The 21554-nt window shown below is 39.5% G+C and overlaps 1 protein-coding gene across 1 annotated transcript in view; it reads left to right on the top strand.

Annotated features, from left to right (window-relative positions):
- The first annotated feature begins 468 nt into the window (after positions 1-468).
- DNAJC1 (DnaJ heat shock protein family (Hsp40) member C1) overlaps positions 469-21554 on the top strand; it is a 106647-nt gene continuing 85561 nt past the window's right edge. Inside the window, exon 1 of the mRNA XM_032707866.1 lies at positions 469-648. Within this exon, the coding sequence (XP_032563757.1) occupies positions 484-648 (165 nt within the window). The 5' untranslated portion in view covers positions 469-483. The remainder of the gene's footprint in view (positions 649-21554) is intronic.

Genomic DNA, 21554 nt, shown 5'->3' with positions numbered 1-21554 from the left:
GGGGTCCCCGCAGCCCCACGGGCACCGGGCTTCCATGGGCGCCACTGGGTGCCCGGCGCTCTCCGCCCGCAGCGGGCACCGGGCCGGGCCTAGCTCGGCTCTCCCGATCCGTCCCGGCTCTCCCGCCATTCCCCACAGGCTCTCCCGCCGGGAAGGGCGCGGGGGGGGAAGGGCCGGCAGGGCGGGGCGTCCGCGCGCACAGGGCTCGTGCCCGGCGCGCCCTTCCCCCTCCCCCCGCGGCCCCTCCACTGCGCGAGCGCCGGCGGTTGCCGGGCTGCGTGACGTCACGGACGACGGAGGCGGCGATTGGCTGCGAGGGGAGCCCCCTCCCCCCCCCGCGGAGCCGCTGCTGCCGGGGCCGGGCCGGGCCTGGCGCGTCCCCTCAGTGCGGAGCGGCTGCCGCGGCGAGCGCGGCCTGCGCGCAGCGTCCTGGGCAAGTCCCCGCTCCGGCACCGCTGCTGTGCCGACACCGCCGGCGGCATCATGGCCCGCACGCGGCCCGCACCGCGCCCGCGGCTGCTGCCGCTCCTGGTGCTGCTGGCGCTGCTGGCGCCTCGCGCCCGCGCCTGGGACAGCGGCGACCTGGAGCTCTTCGACCTGGTGGAAGAGGTGCCGCGGAACTTCTACGACTTTCTGGGGGTTCAGCAGGTGAGCGAGGGACCGAGCCCGCCCCCCGCCGCCCCCTACCCTGACCCGTTCCGCGGCTCCCGCCCGTCACCGCCGCCGCGATCCCCGGCACGGCTGCCCGGCTCCCCCTGAGCCCCGGGTGCGCCGCCGACCCTCGCCTGCTCGCCTGGTGCTGTCACCCGCACCCTGCCCAGGGCCTCCAGCCCCGGCTCCCGAGGCTCGGGGCAGCGCTTCTGTCGCTTCCCGGTCTCTTCCCTCCCACCGCGGGGGCTCTGCTCTCTTTCAGGTACTGCTCTGTTTCTTATCCTTCTGGCCCCACCATAAATCAGCGCTCCCTCCCCAGCCATACCTTTGTGTGTTCTACTGCCTGTTGCTCTTCTGAATGTATCTCTTTTTCTCCAAATGCATCTACAGACAGACAGAAGTAGCTTCTGGGCTTCTTCCACTTCCCATACATATTTTCAGAATGGCTGTTTTTCACTTTTCCCTCATTCTGTATAGCTGCTGGTTTCTTATCTTCTTCAGATTGTGCATTACCAGGTGGCGTGGCTCATGTTTTCTCTCACGAGTGCCATGTGGTAGATTGTGATCCTTTGCTATGGTAGTGGCTTGTAGATTGTTACATTTATTTACTTGCCGTGTATTTTGATTATTGTGCATGGCTTTCACCTCTCTTTGATAATTAACACCTAAGATTATCTTAAACTATTTATTACACACCTTCAGCGAATTTTCATGTCAATGTAGTCAAGATAGGAACTCCTGTTAGAAACACTTTTATCCCGTGGTTCTTGTGTGTATTTTAGATGCACTTGCTGGTTTTGCAGACACTTGACATGTTTTACTTGTATCACTTGTCCTGGCTCCTGCATGATGCCTTTCCTTCTCTCTAGAAGGTCTCATTGTGTGACCTTACTTAATATTTCCTCCTGCATCTTAATTTTTTTTACTCTTTATTCCAGTCAGTGTTCCTCTCCTCAATAATGAAATATACCATTTTCTATAATCTGTTACTTCACCCAGAGTCCCCAAAAGACATCTTTTCATTGTCTCCTAGTACATTCTGTACACCTAGTACATTCTCTTCAGTGCTACATTCTGGTGAGTGATTTTTCTATTCGAATTCCTTCCCTGACAACCTTGAAGTTTATTCTAATGTAGTTCTTGTAGTTTTTGAGAATAATGGCTGTATTTTCAGGTGCTTTTCATTAGAGGGAAGGTGTCGGCAATATCTAAGGGTCTGGTTTTGGAAACTACTGGCTGTGGTTGTTAATGATGGTTGAGGGATCCTGACTCGGTTTCATCTCTTTCTTTCCTTTACTCCTTCTTAAGCACCAGTGTTAAATACTATGGAATACTGTATATACTATCATATATATATGTAGCATAGCAAACACTGCTACCCAAGTTTCAGTTTCATGAGCGTAAAAATCTAGGTGTTAATTTCTCAAAGACAATTTTAGTGTTAGATAATGGAGGGACCCAAAACTTTGTGTGTTCCAGTTAGTGATGTTCAGATCTGGTATGCAACTCTTTGTTAACATCTTCCACAATCCTGTTTTCTAGGGCCAAATCTGTACCTTGTGTTGTGTGTTTAGCAAAATATATTAATGTTAGCGAGCAAATATTCTGCTAGTTCACACTTCTAATCATAAAGGAGAACTTATATGACTTGTAAAGTGCAAGCAAGAAAAAAGGTGGTGGAAGTCCAACACAAATGAAATAAAGCTTTGTTTGTTAAAAGTGTACAGCAGTCACTCATAATGTCATTATAGCCTGGAAGTGTACATAACGTGGGATGTTTTGCACATGCAGTGGAATAGACCTGTGAGTCCTGTAATGCAGGACACAGTGTTGAAGCTGAGCTTCAATAGGAATTTGTAAGCATTGGAAGATGCTATATAGGCATAGAGGTTCTTTCACTCTGTGTCCTTGTTCCTGCTGCTTGCTTCTCCAGCTATACCTGAAACTTCCAGCAAGATCCTGGAGCGGGATTTTGATTTGCAGTGACTCTCTAGGCAGCTGCAGCTGTTTGAATTACCATGAGAAGGGTAACTGGTCTTGTGATGGGGTTGAGGGAAGTGCCCAAATCTCAGGTGTGCTCTATCCTGCCTTACGTGTCTTAACCATACGGTTATGGGCCTTTTACCATAATGGTTCAATGTGCTGTTTGCATGTTTCTTCAGATTTTCTGCTATTTGTTAATATTATGGTTTAATAGAGCTTACTGGTTGTTTTGTGTGTCGTTATTGTTTCGGCTGGAATGCTTTTGATTAGAATGCACTTTTTGTAGTTCTGGTGCCAGTGATTTCATTCCCTGTGCTTAGGTGGTTTTCTTGGCATTTTAGTACAAGAGAGACAGTGTGTGTGACAATAGCCTTTGTGGCCATGCCTTTGGACTGTTTAATTATCTTCCATTCATTAAAGCTTGCTTGTCCCATCCCCCACCTGTTCCTATTTCATTCCCTTGTATCATGTCCTCATAATTCCTTCTTCCTTCACATACTTCTGGGGGAAGGGAGTGCTTCTCCTTTATGCAGGATGTAACTTCTACGTCTGAAACACGGATGCTCAGCTGTGTTTGTTAGCAGACACAGGGCTGCCAGATTTTTTCTAAATGTGTCATCTCGTGTTTTGAAAAAAGTACTGGAATGACTCAGTGCTTCCTTAAGGCATTAAAGCAGCTTAGGTTTTGATGGGAGAGTTGTGGCACTGACTGCTTGTTGAACTCATACGCAATGTCAGAAGCTGATATTGACCTCAACTCACAAAGTGCAGGAGGCATTGTGGGAAGTCCTGTAGCTCTCAAGCTTGCTTTGGTGAAGCCTCCGTCTGATGGATTTTTCACTCAGATTGGAGAGAAATTATGATTTTTGGTTTCATTTCTGCTCTATGGCTGCAACGGTATGGGGTTTGTGTTTTGTCATTTCAAGGGCCTTATGAAAGCTTCCTGGCATTGTCAAGTAACTCATCCAGCTCTGCTAGGGTGTTAGGCTGGAGCTGCTGCAGTATTTTCTGAGATCAATGGCAGAGACAGATGATGATGTAATGGAAGCGATTTTTGCTGTGATTGTGAATGTGGAATGACAAAGGAAGAAAGAGTAAGATTGTGACTGTCTTGGCTGTTAAATAACTGACTGTAGTGGTGACTTCGAGGAGTTGGCTGAGGAATCTGCAAATGCTCACAGAATGGTCCAGGTTGAAAGGGCCCATCTTGTCCAACGCCCAAGTGTTAGGTCTGAGCACCTGGATTAAGAAATATCTGATTTTTGTACAAGGACACAATCTATCCATTTGGTTTTTTTATCTGGCCTAATAGTAACATAGCATAAGAAAAAGTGTTGCATTGTTATGTTGTTACTATTGCTGTTCTGAATGATGTGGGAATTGCTCTACCTTCCCTTTTTTTGCTGGTTCTTAAGTTGATGATGTGATTAAATTAAATGGCTCATTTAAAGCATTGCTGTTCTCAAGAAGTTTGACCTAGCAGAATGGGAAGATAAGATAACCTTTGGCTTGAGAAAAAGGTTACATTTCCCTATGCTTTTCTTCAGGTGGTTACTGAAGAAAATAGAATCATAAACTCTTGACAGGTCAGATGTAATAATCATTTCAGTAATCACTTCAGTATAACCAATTTCAAATTGACAAGGGGATCAGGACCAAATAGTGTTCATCTAAAAACTCAGTTAAAGCAGCACAGTTAAACCAGAGGCTATGCAAACTCAGTAATATGATGACCCTGTTACCTGAGAATGTGAACATACAAATCTGATATCAACTTCTTAGAAAAATTCTAGGAAGATCTGAGGAGCTACCATCTTGTATAGTGGACAAAGAAACTGGTCAAGTTAATTTTATCATCTTTTACAGCTTTCAGTAGCTGATACCTTCATAAATATGATACTCTCTGGATGAATCAACTTGGTATCAGTTGAATCTGTGGATCTCCTTCCCAGAATGTGCTTTTGATTATAACTTGTTAATATGGCTTCAGGGGAATGACCTGCTCCTCCAGTCTTTTGTGCTTGCAGCAAGGAAGGCACTACAGGCATCTGAATGTCTCTTGAAACTTTGTGATACAGTTCTTGGATACAGGGGATCGAATCAAGAAATTATTAGGAAATGTTGTTTGTGAAGATGTGTTAAAATGCATGAGCTGTGTGGCTGGAATTGACCTGCATGGAGCAGTGTATCATGTGTCAATTAGGACCAAGGAATGTGTGAATAAGGCTTTGGCTTCCACTGGTAATCAGGTAAGGGAATGGATATTGAAAGTTCTGCTAGGTCTGTGCAGTGTATGGAACCAAACAGAGAAAGTGTCCCTGGGTACCTCTGAGGCAGCAAAAGAGACCCTGACACCTCAGATTCCTGAGGGAGAATTAACATGAGTGGGACTTGCTGGCCAACACTGTGAATAAACATATAACCCCTGAAAAATGTTGAGAGAGATATTTTCTTCGGTATTGGCTTATGCCTTCCTTGTGGCTCGATATTTATTTTGAAGCAGGCTCTAATCTGTTTGTGTGGCTTTACTGTTAACTAAGTGTTATATCCCTGTCATTGCAAGACGATGCAATTGTTAGATGATGCTGCAGCACAAAGTCATAACTGTGTGTACAAAACCTGATTTTGGTCTGACAGCCTCTGAGGCGTTGCTATGTTAGCAACTCCAAGAAGGTCAAGGCAAGAAAACTGAGCAGTTGGATTTCTTTGGCTGTGGGAAGCCACAACCTCTCTAGATGAGGTGGATGTATTGGGCTAATAGACTTCTTTCAGGAACGCTGGAACAGAGGAGCTACTGTGTCAAGTAGCAGGATCTGACAGGGTTGTGTCTGTAGGATGCAATGTTTGGTGCTGAGGAATTGGTGTCTATACTGTTTACATTACAGAGATTTTTTTATTGTTGTTGTTGAACTAATTCCAGGCTGGATGCATGGACTCAGTGTCCGTTTGTGTTGAAGCCTGGTGTTTGTGCTCCTGGTTTTATATCTTACAGGTCTGTTCTATCCCAAAGGGATCTTGTTCATCCACTCTAGGACTGTTTCATGATATGCAGACAGTAGGTACAATGATGAAGTTTGCTTTGTACGTGCACTCCTGGTCTGCACTGAAAAAAATGAGATAAATGCACTAAGAAGACCATAGTTTATTGTAAATGGGTGACATAGAATTTTACCTCTTGCCATTGCCCTGTAAGAACCTTACCACGAATGAACATCACAACAAATGGTGTGGCTTTTATGGTATTATGAAGCATTACTAGAGGCTGAAGAAAATTCTTGGTAATAGGATTTCCACAGTCTGTTTTATGCAAGCGCTTTGACTGATGGCATGACATATCACTGCAGTTTCAAAGTTGTCAATTCATATGTTATGTAAGTAAACTTCTTGGACATAGATTTGGTTGCCTATTTTTCATAAAGAATGGCAATCTCTGAAGTTCTTAGTGTTGTATCATGTGGCACTTCTGTAGTTCTGGCTTTGAACGGGTTACTGCCCAGAAAAAACTCTAGATAAAACTATTTTTCTTCTGGGGAACTTTGAGTACACAAAGTAGTCCCCTCAAGTGAGAAGAAGCATATGAGGGAGAGCTTTATCAAGAACAGCCTTCCTGTACCCATACAGTTCTGTCTTCCCTGGCAAGTGAGGTGCACTTATAAGTACGGCAAGGAAGGGAAAATAAGAAGGGATAGCCCAGAAACTCAGCAGTTTGCTTGTTCTTTCCGGTGACAAGCTGGATCACACTCCACAGACACATTTTGGTTGCTCTTCTAACACTTCAGACTGTTCTCCTCCCTGCTGCTTTTTAAGGTTAATGTATGTGGGTGCAGTGTTACTAAAATCATGGAGTGTGCATCATCTGCAAATGTTTTGGTGATAGTGCTTCAGTCTTCCAAGCTGTATTTGATCTGGCAAGACAGAGTTTCCCACACATGCAGTTATAACATCACTTCTTCAGATGATTGTGTCAAACCTACAAGCTGTAGGCTATTCTTGCTTTGTTTTGTAGGATTATTTTGACTTGCATGACAAATAGGATATTCACTGTGACCTTCAAAAGTGTTGTGCTGTGAAATGACATGGAGCCATGAAGCAGCTTTGTGTCTCAGTTACTAATTTTTGAGGTAGCAAAGTTGTTTTGGTGGTGATTGAACATCATGTCTAGTGGTCTCAGCCTGTTTCAAGATTGCTTTCTGCATCTTGTTCAAAATGTATGTTAAGGAGATCTAATTTGGAAGGCATTGGATTTTAATGCACTGTCAGTTGCAAGATCAGAGTTCTCAATTGGAAAGATGAAATATGTTTCAATTTTCTTGCTCCAAACTTTCAAAAAGAATTAACTTATTTAATACACAACTAGGTGAAAGTAGTAGCAGACCTTTATTTGGACAGTGAGGGATCTTTGTAATTCCTAAAACTGCATTTCTTTTAAGCCCACAAATGTACTGTCAACATCGAGGCAGTAATAGTCCATGTGCTGGTTTAAAGGTAAACCGGCAGGGGAAATGAACCCAACTCAAAAGAGAGATTATAAGTCAGAATAACAATTTAATAAAATAATACAATAAGTATGATTATACAGACAAACAATTGGTTTTAACCCACAAAACCCAAATGAATAACCCAGCACCCTGGGGCATGAACAGAGTGGTGTTCGTTGGGCCCTCTGAGTCCAAAGTAAAAGGAGAGGGAAAAAACCTGTTGGTGAGAGTGCTGGTGCAGTCTGGTTGAGAGTGGTGGTCTGCAGTCTGGTTGAGAGTGGTGGTCTACAGTCTTCCTCTGGATCCCACGAGTGGTTAAAAAAGTCCCAAGACTCCAAGATTATACATCCTCCAGTTCAGGCAGGAATGCCCAGTACTTCCCTCAGGGCGGGGAGTTCCACAATGGGTGAGGACAGGGGGCACCCTCCGATCTCACAGGCCTCTTAACACCCAGTTTATAGCCTGAGGAGTCAGGCTGCTCTGGGCAGAGGGTGTAAATGGTCTATTGATAACAGTTTCTGGGAAATGGCATGGAAGGCTATAGAATACACAGTTTTGGATTATACCCATACAGTGATGAACTGGTCCCAGCTGTTCTAACTAGGACAGTCCATTGTACCAGTTCAAACAAAAATAACATTAGAAAATCCAGGTTTGTTTCTAGTGGCTTTAGCTGTAATCTGAGTTCATTCCCTAAAAGTAATTGTGTGTTTTTTCTCAGCGTGCTATTGCGACACAATTCTGCATCCCTTCAGGGTTTAAAACCTCCCATTTGAGTCCGTTACTTGTAAGTTATACATGGAACTGAGATTTCCAACAGTTCTGGAAACTCTACTTTTCCTAAAAAATGCAAATTGTTAAAATTGTGTGAAGCCATCATTGCAATTATTCACTTGGATCCTATCGAACAAAGTTGTTCCAAACTGTGGAGTAGTTTAATTGCTCACAATTTAATTCAATTGTGTACCACAGAGAAGCAGGAATGATAACTGCTCAGTCTGTAACTGAGGATGGTGCAGAATGTGGGGGTTTGTGTGGTTTGGTTTTGAACTTCCAGGTAAACTGCTGACAGATAATGTGTTCTGTTCTGTAAGTACCCTGCCCTGATGTTTTTGTTGCATATAAAAATGATTGAAACATCTAGACATGTAAAGCTTGCATTTCCCATAAAAATGGTTTTTTTGTATTGTTGCCTATTAAATTTCTGCTTGGAAGTTGTCCAAGAAAATGCAGGGTTTTTTCTTGCTGTCATTGCTGTCTCCTTTCTTAAAGACACAAAAGTGTTTCAGAATCTACCAATTTAAGTAGTTTTAAAGACATTCACTCTTAACTTTCCCTGACAATTCATTCATATAACACTTTCCTGATTTATTTCAGGTTATACTCTTTCTTGCTGTGTAGAAGGACATACAGCGATAGGAAACTACTATATTTGGGAACCCAAGGGAACTAATAGTATGCAAAGTGCAGTGAAAAGGATAAAACAAATGGTCTTGATTGTGTGGGTTTTTGTTTTTCTGTCTGCAGCAGCAATAATGTTTTAGCTCTTTCTCTTTATACTTCTTTCTTCACTAATGCTTTAAGGATGTATCCATAATAGCTTGATTTTCAAATTGCAGAAATAAAAAGTGGGCTATTTTTTCCCCCCAGAAGTTCTGTGCTAGACCTGGGAGTGACCTGTTTCTTGGTGAGGAAGGGTAGGTAACCTCTGCTGGTGGCCTCTAGTGCTTACACAAGCCCGTGTGTCTTAGGCTTGTTCCTTTGTTGAAGTTTTCCTGCGTGTGCCTGTGTTGGTATCTGAAACAGTGACATAATTGATCTAATGTGGAGTTTTGTAAACAACTTCCTGGTGGCCTTTTGCTACTTGATTGCTGTGGATTGTGGTCAGATGTTTGTCTGTAAAGCTGTCTAAGGAAAAACCTTAGAGTCAGCCTTAATTTCATTCTGTTGAATGAGAAACCTTTTATGCTCCATCTAGAGTAATTTTGCAATTAAGATTAACGTGGCTTTCTGATCAGATCTAGAGAAAACTGTAGCTTTAAAGGAGATGTTTGCAGCTATCTATGGTGCTATTTTAACTTTAAGTATGTGATAAAAATTGAGAAATAAAATTAAAATTCAGTTTATAAACTGTTTCTTAGTTGGATTGGTTCTTCTGATGTTCTCAGCAGAGATGGTAACAAAGAGCCTGTGTGGTGCTGTTGAGCAGCTGAACCAGTAAGAATGAGAGTAGAAGTGATAACAAAGGTTTTTTCATCTCTAAGAATGGGTCTGATATACATTAATTTCCTCCTTTTATTCATTTTAATATCTAAAATGTTTTGGTTTTCCGCAGCATCCTAGTGGGCTAACAAAATTCGCACAACGTGTGAAAACCTGCAGTTTTGCTCTTGATTTACTTGCAGTGTTTGGGCTTTTGCTTAGCTAGATGCTGTGCAGATTAGAAGTTTGCTTCTCTGATTTTTTTTTTTTTTCCCTGCAGTCTAAAGTTTTAGGTTTTCCCTAAATTATGAGCAGATTTGGGGGTTCTGGGTTTCTTTTGTGTATTGTTTGTTTGTCTGTTGACTTTGTTTGGATGTTACTAGCTCTGTATAAAAGTGATTTGTAAACAGTTTTATGTATGTGGCAGTGTGTTGTACACATGGTGTGTGTTACAGCTGTGCAAATGATAACACAGTTAAAAGCAGGATTGTGTGCTGCTGGGCTCTCCGATGAGGGATTGCTTCAGTGCAGATTTCTTAAACGACCTGGTTTGCAGGCCTTGCCAGCTGTTCTTGATGTCAGATGAGAAGTGAAGAAAATTCATAAGCAGTCTCTGATAGATCTGACATTCTTCCTTCTTTGTGTTAATATGGAAAACTTATGGAGAAAACCAGAAGATGCATAGGAACTGTTGAAAGAAAGTCACTCTGCAATCTTTTTCTGACTGAAAAGAACTAGAGGAAGAACTAGAGGAGTCTTGCCACGTGGGCTGTAATTCTGAAATCTGCTGACTTCAATGCTAAAGTACTTTCGTTTTTTAAAGGAAGCATTCAGTGCTGGTGAGGACACAAGAAAGCTGTGAAACAGCATTATTTGGGATGAATAGCTTCTTCCTTAAGGGGCAATAATTGTTTTTACTTATCCCTGAAAATATTGTGAATTATTTTTTTAGTCTGATTGATCAATGTTTTATTAAATTTCAAACTGATTTAGGCTAGCTTTTATACTATTAATCACCATTTCATAGTGATTCCTGTAGTATTCTTCTGTGGGATATAAATACTGTCATGGGAGAGTAGGAGAGCTGTATGTCAGTTAACTTGTTGACAATTTACAGTCACTAATTGCTGTACTCGATGTTGTGTCTTAACAGGGGCTGCTACAGTGTTACAATAGAAGAAAGTCTGTAAAATTTCGTCCTATATGGGAGTCTCTTCCCATTTCCTATTAAGAACTATTAATAATCTTATTCAATTCAAGCATTTCTTTCAGTTGCTTAAAAATTTGAAATAAACTTCTTTTCCAGCCTGAGTCTACCTGTCTGTTGAATAAAAGGTATTTCTTCTGTCAGTTTGTAACCTGTGTGGCTTGTAGTTTCTGTTCTACTGAATATTTTTCTATTTCTGCTTCAGTAGCTTTTCGGCACTACAGGCTAATGCAGCAACGTTCAAAACAAAATAATGAATTTGAATGTTGGATTGTCTCTGATAATAGTATTTCAACAATGGTTAAAATACAGATTGAGAGGATCAGCCAATCAGTTGTTTCTTGCAGCTTACAGTGGTGAAAGAATGGACCTCTTCTGTACGTAAGTTATGTGCTATATTTAAATATTAGGTATAGCTGTCTTGCATTCATTCTCAGTTACATAGTACAGAGTTCCCATTTATGAGACTCATCCCATCTTGTGGCAAGTTAGTCTCTGTGGTAGCCTTTGGTGTGGAACCTTGTCAAAAGCTTTTTCAAAATTGGACTGTACTGTGTCTGCTGGACCTCCTCTCTCTATCCTTGCTGATGCACTCCAGTGCCTGGGTTGATGAGGCAGGTTTTCTCTTTTCAGGAGTTATGCAACATTTTTTCCAATAGACCTCATTTATCTCTGTCTGCAATGACTTTATTTTTATAGCACCTGCTGCCTTTAGTAAGGGTGGATGACAGACTTTCTGGTCTGTAATTCCCAGGATCATTTCTGTTTGGGTTGGGTTTTTTTCCTTAATGTGTCTGTGGCAGGCTGCCAGGTCCCTGGTGGCAGTTTTTTGCAGTACTGGGTTACTTTCCTCACCTGCAAGTCTGCAGCTTTGTATTTAAATTTCATTCTTCAGTCTCAGGTGAAAGCCATGATCCTGGTGACTTCTTAACATCTAATTTGTCTCTTTGGTATGTCTGTATATTTATTTCAAGCTGAATTAGCTTCTCTTGGCCTGTCTAATGCAAAGAATGTGTTGGTGTGGGAATGTCTTGAACATCTCCAACAGGGAAGATTCATTAAATAAATTATTAAATTGTGTGGCTATAGCTTTGTTCCTGAATGAAGCTTTTCATAGTTTCATCATCAAGCAGTCTGTAGCATCCTCGTTTTGCTTACATTTAAAGAAATAAAAGGGTTTTGAAAATCAAATAAATTGCCACTCTAGTTTGCTTGGACAAATACAAAAGTCCTACATGTTGGAAATAACTAGTCAACATGTTTTTTTAGCGATGTGTTCAATGAGTTCTAATGGAACTGGCACAAAAATCTGCCACATTGCTCTTGTAGTTGCTGACCATGAGAGGGAAGAATAGCTGCTGTTACGCAGTTTTCCTGTTTGATTAACTGCTATGCATGAATGATTAAGCACATTTTCATAGGAACTCATGCTTTGAACTGAGATATCTGGCGGGAGTTCAGGAATAAATCATCTGCTTCTGGTTACTTTGCTTTAGTGACTGGCCTTAACACTGTTTCGGACAGTAGTTTTCCAAAGGTAAGATGGAGGGCTTTGATATGTATTGCTACTTAAGACTCAAGCAGAGTTGTTCCTTTGTATCATAGTAATTCTCTGGATTTATTGATTCTGCAGCAGGGTTCTTACTGTGATGTACTCAAGTGTCTTGTTTTGGAAACAACGAGATTATTTTACTGCAGTTATTCTAATTTTGATGGTACCACATACAAACTATGTCTTTGCTCATTCCTACTGGTTTAAGCAAAATTTTGGTATTGCATTATTCCAATTATATAAATCACAGTGAAAACTTCAATTTTTGTGTTTTCTATGGAATGCTGACATTGTGAGGAGAAACATGACAGGGTTTTATGAAATACCTTCACTTCTAGAAATTTTAAAAAGGTAGAAACTTGCTGAGGTAAAGTTTTCAGCAGAGAACTTGTTCAAAATACAGGAACTTTAATTGGATATATTAAAGCTAAAAGTTGCATTGAATGAAATGTATTGCATTTCAAGGTTTTAGTACAGTTCTTTATTTCGTACAGTACTTTATTTAGTACTGTAGTTTTTACAATAAAGAACTGTAATTTTCTTTTTCTTCTAAATAAAGTTGATCTGTTTATTGTTCAGAGACACGATAAACTCATGCTTCTAGGTACTATCTAAAGTAATTGAACTCTGTATCTAATCCTACGTTGCTTCCGTGCTGTGCATGTGCCTTGACTGTCAAGATGTGGATTTAGGGTAGGCTGTGGTCTTTGCTAACATCTTCATGTCTGATAAGTTTCAGAACACAAAGAAACAGTAGCCAGAAAAAAAGTGTGGGGTAATGAAAGACTAAATCAGACTGTGTTTTCTAGGAAGTCTAACTTTATAGGTACAGTGTGTTGGGTGCAGAGTTCAGATGGAAAATTTCATAGGAGAGGTATTAGTGATAAGTATTTCCTATTTGGGGCTCCTTTAACAATTGGACCTGGGATCATCCCTTAAAAGCTCCAATCTGTCATGGCAAATTGCAATATATTGCAATTGAACATCATGTAGTTTGCAGCTGATTTTTATCACATATGCCTTACCTTCATCTTGATTTTTGGGTAAAACCATAGTGTTTAATTCTGTCAGTCTCCAAAGATGTATGTTTGAGTAGACTGTGTTTAAATCCAAAATGTTTACATCATACTACATTGTCCAACAAAACAGAATAGAGTTGGAGAGAAATGTACCTGAAGTAAAAATCATAGTCCAACAATAAAGAACTTAAATCTTGATACTACGCTTCCTATTTTACATCATGATGTTTAAAAGTTTTCAGTACAAAACATTTGTTTGCATTAATTTTGTAGTATCTGAAGTCTAAAAAGTAAATTGGGACGCCTTCTGTTTAAAAAGAGCCCTTGCATAGATTGCCATTTTTCATTGCAGAATGTTGGCTTCTCTTCTAAATGTATTTGTGAATAAACACTGTTTAATATTGAATATGGATATCTGTACTTTCTTTCTAAGGCATAATTTCATTTGTCTTCCATGTGTTTGACTTCCTCAAAGTTCAGATTTTTAACACAAAAAATATTTTTTTCAAGAGAAAACCTGACTGGTATTTAGACAACTGTTAATAGGGGCACGGTATCTTAAATTTCTGACCTAAAGGAAGCAGAAGGCTGTAAAATGTGAGTTTCTTCACTTCTGGAATATGTAAGATGCGTTCCCGTAGCTTCTCTGCTCTCTTGGAGATTAACTTGAAGACACTGTCACTGAATTAACGGTATCCCATTATTATCAGGGTATTGGTTATCCTGTCTGCTGTCATGAGATATGAGAGCCTTACATGACAGCTGGTTAGACGTGATCGGATTGATACTGTGGCCAGGAAAGACAGTACTGGGCTAGGTTGCTTTCAAAAATTGATTTCTCCGTCAAGATAGAATTGTATCTTGATCAGGTATTCAATATTTTGCAATTCAGCCAAGACAAATATACAAACTATTTCCCATTCCAGCTGCAACTGTAGAACTTGCTGTTATCATAAAGCCCAACACCCGCCCCCCTGGCTTACACAAGGGTTGCTTGTGGAGTCTCAGACTGTTTGGCTGCGAGCCTGAAAGGAGTACATATATCACAGTCATTGCCATTCTGCACCTAAGTGTCAGATTCACAGGACAAGTTGGTGAGATGATTACTTTGATTGTTCTTAAAGGGTAATTTGATCAAATAGAGGTGCCTTTTGAACTCTCCACTGGCAAGGAGTGGGTGGATAGAAGAAAAGTCACGCACACAAAAAAATATCGGTCCCCCCTCCAAAAAGTATCTATTAATGGATTTAGGAGTGAAGGTAAGAATGCCTAAAACGGTGGTATCTGGTATAAATTGGCAAAACTGGAAAATAGCAAATATACTTCCATGGTAAAAATCTGGTGTTTTGTCCTGTTATATGGTGAAACCACTATACCACTTAAAATGAGATGGTATAAATCCTGAAGTGATGGTCAAAAGAAAAAATTAAAGACTCCCTGAAGGATATTATTCTTAGAGTATCTGAACAATCAAAATATGAAAAAAATCCAGTGTGTTGTGAAAAGTGTGAATTAACAGATCCTTTCCCTCCCCCCATTTACTGTTGGGGGGGTGTTGTTGTTTTGTTGGTTGGTGATTTTTTGGTTTTGTTTTTGGATTTTTTTGTGTATGTGTTTGTTTTGTTGTGGTTTTGCTTTTGTGTTTGGTTTTTGTTGTTGTTGTTGTTTGGTTGGTTGGTTTTTTTGTTATTTTGTTTTTTGATGATTTTTTTTTTGGTATAACTAAATTAATCACAAGTTACTTATTTCTTTGCTAGGCTATACTAAGAGTATTTGAGATAATTGTTCAGTCTAGAAAATGCTGTTCTGACTCAGCTGAGTGCTTGTGCTCTGGGATCTACTGGGGGTCAATAGTAGCAGATTCATACACTGGCAGTAGGCACCTTGAAAACAGGACTTGTTTTCTCAAGGGGGTGGCTTGTAATGACTTGATTAAGGAAAAACGTCATCGCAAGAGGTGAAAAAATACTCTAGATCAGTTATAGTAGTGTAAAATCTATCGCTTAGTCAGGTGATACACTGTGTGGGATAGCACTTTGTTGAGTCACACTAGCAAGAGGAAGGAGAGCAGAAGAATCTGGTGAGCCAGCATGTGCTTGGAATAGCAGATTATTCCAGGCAAGTTTCTTGTGGGCACTTTTGCTGATTGCCTAGCAAGGTTGAGGTCTTCTGTATTAAATTTTTAAGGTAAATATTGAATTGGGGATTTTAGCAAGAATTATTGCATGTGCCCTGATATGAATGTTCTAAAATTTTGTTTAGTTTCAATTATCAGTAATTTGGAAAACGCATTACAGTTTCTAATGTAGCCCAAGGAAAGGAGCCAGTCTTCAGAAGATTCATTGCTGATCTTTTGATGACATTTTAAGTTGCATCTTGCTTATTATGCTGTCCTTTGATTTCTGTGTAGATTGAACTGCCTACTCTATTTTCTCACAAAGCCTGGTCCTGACAGTGTTTCGGATGAGTTGATCCTCAGTTTCTATGCCACAGCCTTCCTTCTAGAGTCCCAGTGGTAGTCCCATCTTGACAAAGGAGAGCAAAGCAGGTTTCCTTCCATCTACTACTAGAATAAACACCTGTGGCCCCAAAAAGGAAGCTGATGCTTCCTGTAGACTTCCTGCATATTTTGTTTTAGCTGTGCTTCGTTATTTTCTTTACTCAGAAATGATGCAAATGAATACTCAAAATGAGTGATCTATACTGATTTTTTTTTTTTACAGTCTCTTAATTTCTCTCTAAACTTCCTAGCAGATCTGTTTAGACCTGCCTGCCATGGCTTAATTTTCTAGATTAATATTTGGCAACAGGTTTACCATTTCCACTGCCATTGGCTTACTGGGCATCATGGTGATTTCCCCCCCCTCCCCAAACGAAATCCCTTTCTTCAAACTGTCAGTCCTAGAATAACGATGGAGAATGAGGCAGTTACGTAAATGGTTTCTTGCTCTTTGCTTGAAGCTTTGTTTTTCACCCAGACAGCACTGAGTGTTTCTGTAATGAGGGCAGTGGCCAAGGTCCCTGGTGGTCACAGGTGAGAACTGCTGTGCTTGAGTAGTGTTACGGCTTTGTAAGTACGTCTTAGGAACCTTCTACAATGCAGTTCTGGAGCTAATAATTATTCTCTTTTCATTGATGACACTTGCCGTGGCTTTTGTGCTAGTGAGGGTTTTTTTGTTTTGTTTTTTCTGCTCTAATTTTCAGAGGCTGAAAGAATGAATGGTCTGCCAGTCCTCTCTGTTCTGCTTGAGTATATACTGTATTTTGTCTTCTGATTCCTCTTATTAACTGGAATTGTCAATCAGGGATATGATACGGGTTTATCTGTAACTTTTAAAGCACCCTTTCTCTGGTTACTTTTTCTTATCAGTATATTCGATACATCCTTCTGAGAGATCTGCAATCAGAACTACATGCTGTTATGTTTGGAAGGAAAAACTAAGGTGGTCCTTTTTTAAAAATCTCTAATGTCTTCTGTTTGTCACTCTTAATCTTAGAGGTCATCTTTTCTCTTTATTGTGTGGTTGGTTTGTTTGTTTTTAAATGTATTCCTGCTGCCATCAAATTTTACTGTGGCTTTCACTGCTCATCATAAATTCAATCCTTTCTTTCAGCTCAGGAGCTGAAGTGGTTGCATGCACCCTGGTTAACTTACATTTCAATTACTTCAGGAACACCCTCTTTGTCTAATCCCTGTGCTTTCTGTAACTAAAATGACTGTCTAAAATTGGTTCTGGCTTTTCAGTTGGACCTGGAGATGAATTGCCAAGCAACAGGCACCTAATGTTGCCTTGATATTAAAGCTGCATGTGGCTTTAGGCTGCATGTTACAGTCCCTCTGTATATTCCTTTTTTTTTAATCCTGCCAATTTTTTTTAATCCTCACACACTTTAGTTGGTGGTGCTGCTTTTTTGTTTGTTTGGTTTTGTCTTTGCTAGTTCACCAATTTCTGTTTAGTTTTTGGTTTCTTCTTACTCATGTCATTTCTGAAAATCCATTTTTGCTTCTGCCTGTCAGTATCAGTCCAGTCCTTCCTTTCCCAAAATTGCAGAAGAAATAATTGTCTGAAGTTTCATAGTACATATTTTTATTATTTGTGGCTTTCTTAAGTCATTCTCAAATAAATACTTGATATGGTCTCAGTTTCAATATGTAGGTGTTGTATCAATTATTATTTTGAAGAAGGATTTTTCACAACTGTGTTTGAAAATTGCTTGTCTATAAACGAAGTGTCTTTGGATGAGCAGGCTGGGTTCCAGGGACAAGCAATGCAGGAGTCAGATCTTTCAAACTCACCTCTTCCAGCTGGAAAGTTTGGCTGTCTGGAGGTTGCTTTTCCAATGGCAAAGTTTTAGCAGACTGCTTTGTATGACCCTGCTTTTCAGCAGAGAGCTGGCTCTGCTCAGAAGTAGGTAAGTGGCCACCCAGTACTTACACAGAACAGATTCAATCTGTGGATTGGTAGACTCAGGATTTGATAGAAATTGTTCAATAGTTCTTTACCGATGAAGTAATGATAAGCATCTCTACTATAGAAACTGTTTTTTCCTATTAATTTTAATTTGATAACTACTCCTTTTTCTGTTTTTAAATTTTCGTAACAGAAGTTGAATTCTTAAATTCCATTGCCTGTGCTGGTCACTGTTCTGAATAACAGGACAACACCAAGAAGTCTTTGTACTTTATCTTCTGCCATGCACAAAATACTGCATTGGAATAACTGCTGAAAAGAAAGCATAGTGAAATAAGTCTGTGTGCATGGAAGAGCAGATAGAAGCAGTTAGTGCAGTTTCACTATGTGCTCTAGGAGGTTTATTTTAGTGGTATTCCTGGTCATGGCAGAGACCTTGTGGGATTTCTGGAGTTAGGGGCAACCATGGGAATAGTAGGACCATAAGTCACTGAGGGGTCGAAATGGAAGTAATCCAGGTCTTGCAGCCTGGCTTCATTCTGCTATTACTTTGTTAGTTCTTTTTCCTATTTATTTGATCTAGTCAAACCCTCCCAGTTTTTTGGTGTGTTGTGAGCTTGTTTCCCAGTAGGTCACTTGTGATTGTAGAGCATTAAGACTTCTCCCGACGTAACAAATGCCCACAGTTGATTACAGCTGTGGAGCACAAAGGGAGAGACTGACACAGCTGCATACTTGCTGCATTACACACTGCGAAGAGATGGGCTGCTGTTTCGCCCTTTCTTTTGAGATGCTGCCAATAGGCAACACTGAGTCTAAGGAGATGTTTGTGCTGTTCCTTCTAATTATGTTATGGAATTCCTCCTAATTGCCAAATTAAATATTTTTAAAGTGTTAAGCATTACGTATACTATTGCTTAAAAATTCTTTAATTGTGAGGCTTTTTTTTTAAAAGTATAATGTTGGGGATTATGGATGTAGAATTTTATTCTGTGCAATTTGAAGTAAAAATGAACCTTACAGAAAGAGACTTAAAACGATTGCTGAATTTATCGTGTGAAGCATTGTAGTGCTCTGGAGTAGATATACCAGAACTTCAGTGGAAAGAATCACAAAGACTTTCAGTATTCAGTATTTTAAGTTATCTCCCTACTGTACTGATCATTTAATCTGATTATTGAGATTTTACATTTTTAAGTTCAGTTTTGGCTTCTTACCACTTGATGGCAGTGAAGGAGCTAGTGTTGCCAGGCAAAGGTTCAGGGCAAGAACCCATTATGAATAACAAAAGAGGAGGTACAAAGGAAGCCTCTGACATTTAATATTGTTCACATTTCTAGGTGATATTACATATACCACAAATGACAGTAGAGGAAGAAAAGCCTCTAGATGGAGCTTCAGTACTTCCAATGGGGGAGAGATTTTTATACTCAAGTGGTTTGCTCCTATTTATAATAATTATTTCAAACAACAACTTTCCCATTTAGACCTGGAATGATACCAGACATAATCAATAAGTAATATCAGTGCTTCTGCTAATATAAACATACTACTTGAAGAGCATGCAATTCTGACATTTTTCTCACACCTTCTGTTCAAATCCAACCTCTCAACATTCTTAGGAATTCTCAGGTATTGTTAGAAATGTTAAATATTACAGTGCACGGATGTGTGTTTGAGGCACTTTATTAGTGAAGGTTCTTTTGCACTTCCTACACCCATGTACACCTCTTACCAAGCTGGTATGGGGAAATGAACCATATAATGGCCCTGCTATAGTAATTGGCTCCACATGGGTGGACTCTAGTACATAGACAAAACCTTATTTGAAGTAATTGGTGCTTTGTGTAGGTACAAGGGTCTGTACATGCAGATTTATTTTGGATCCTGGGTCAAACCTTGGCATTAGTAAAGGTTTCAATTTCATGCAGTGTCTTTGACATGTAAGTGATTTCGAATGAGTATCAAAAACATCCATGCAGATGATAGCAAGCAACTTGATTGAACTTGTTTGTTAAAATACACATAGCTAATACTTGCAGTTATATTTTAGATTGGATACTAAATAAAGAATTTGGTTTGTTAAGTTTTCTGAATGTACAGCCTGTTACTAATTAAAGAAAATGTCAAAAAGCAAATTATAAGTTTGCATAATTATCGAATATGTTAATCAGTGTCAGCATTATTCTAGTTCTATAATAGGCAGTACTATATAAACTCACAGTTGAAAATAAGTGAAAATTTACCAAAGTTATCAAATATTTACTTTAGTTTCAGATGCTACTCTTATTTTTAAAAAGCACTCTTATTTTTAAAAAGCACTCTTATTTTTAAAAAGCACTCTTATTTTTAAAAAGCACTCTTATTTTTAAAAAGCACTCTTATTTTTAAAAAGCACTCTTATTTTTAAAAAGCACTCTTATTTTTAAAAAGCACTCTTATTTTTAAAAAGCACTCTTATTTTTAAAAAGCACTCTTATTTTTAAAAAGCACTCTTATTTTTAAAAAGCATTTAAGCACGTTATTTCTAGTCTTAGCTGGCATCTCTTAGTCTAATTGATGGGTTGCTGTGCTGGTTTAATGTAACAGCAGCCAGAGCGTACTTATTGGGCAAAATTCAAGTTTATCTTACCAAATAAGTACCTAACACAAATTCTGTCTGTTGGTAGAAAGAAAAGGTTAGAAAATGGAGTTGAAAATAGTGCAATGTTTAGAATGATCGTTTTAGCCAGTGGAGACTCATTTGCTGGAAATGCCCTTGTGAGATTGTAGCACTTCATCTATGGCATTGGTTCATCCTGGGGCATAAAACGGTATTGAAATGAGTTTCTTCTCAGTGCTGTTTTCAGTAAGATTTGTTAGAAAACAATGAAATTTTACTTCATTACATGGGTTGGCTGCATTTATTGTCAGTGGAAAATCTTAGCTACTGTGGTGCAATACAATTTTAAGATAAAGGTAGTGCAAGCTTTTCCAACTGTTTCTGTTCAGGGGAATCTGAAATTTGAAAGGTACAAAGAAAATTATAACAGCATTTGGAACTTGAAATCAATTTGACTTAGGAAGGTAGTGTTAATCCTGCTGTGTTTTGCTTGCCAGGATGAACAGCATAATTGCCAAAAGTCAGATATGGGAAGAATACATATATTTGTGCAAAATAAATTTTATTCTTCTGGGTGGCTGTCAAGAATTTTAGCAAATGGTAACTTTAAAAAAATCTGGTTTGTTTGTTTGGGTTTTTTCACCCTAGAGATAAACTTATCTAGCTGATGGGCAATTTATTCATTCAGGGGTGTATGTTTTATGACGGCATACAATTGTTAAATCTTGTGTGCAAGAAATCACATTTTATAAAAGGGGGAAAAACAGGCTGTGGGTATAATGTAACTCATGCTTCCTGAAGGGTAACTAGTTCATACTAAATAGTTTCTATATTAATCAGTGCAGTAGTAGCAATTCCCTAGAAGCAATGTGTTACTTTTATTTCTCCTTATCTGGTAAAGAGATGCAGATTGGTAAAGGTTTCAATTTCTGGGTTTCATCTCTGTGAAAGTCAGTAAATTCATATTGATCTTTTAAAAATCCTTCGGCTTTTTTCTTTTACTGTGCTAGCACTTGGGATAATTTTTGCCCTGAAACTGTCTCTTAGTTATATCTTTATATTAACTTTATCATTAAAACTTTGAGGTTCTTTGATGGCATTAAAAAAAAAAGTTGATGGCATTTTTATTTATCCTTGACTGCTGAGCAAATCTCAAACGGTTACTTCCTGTTTGGTAGAAGGAACAAGTCCGTTCTTAGAACAGGCATAAAATTGCACAAATTAGGAACCAGTGTGTGGAGTTAATTTCCTTGCATATTCCTGTATTCACTACTAATGTGTATTTTGAACAAAGAATTAATTCCCTGTCTGTATGCAATACTTTACTTTGTCATTTTTAAATAAAAATGCCCTACCAGAACTGAAGACTGTTGGAGAGTTCATTTTGGTTCTTAATAGTGATAGAGGAGATTCACTAATTAAAACTACTGAATTACTGTAGAGAATAA

The sequence above is a fragment of the Chiroxiphia lanceolata genome, chromosome 1 (assembly GCF_009829145.1).
Source record: "Chiroxiphia lanceolata isolate bChiLan1 chromosome 1, bChiLan1.pri, whole genome shotgun sequence".
Taxonomy (NCBI): domain Eukaryota; kingdom Metazoa; phylum Chordata; class Aves; order Passeriformes; family Pipridae; genus Chiroxiphia; species Chiroxiphia lanceolata.
Note: the sequence above shows the minus strand (reverse complement) of the source record. Positions and strands in the feature narration are given on the sequence as shown.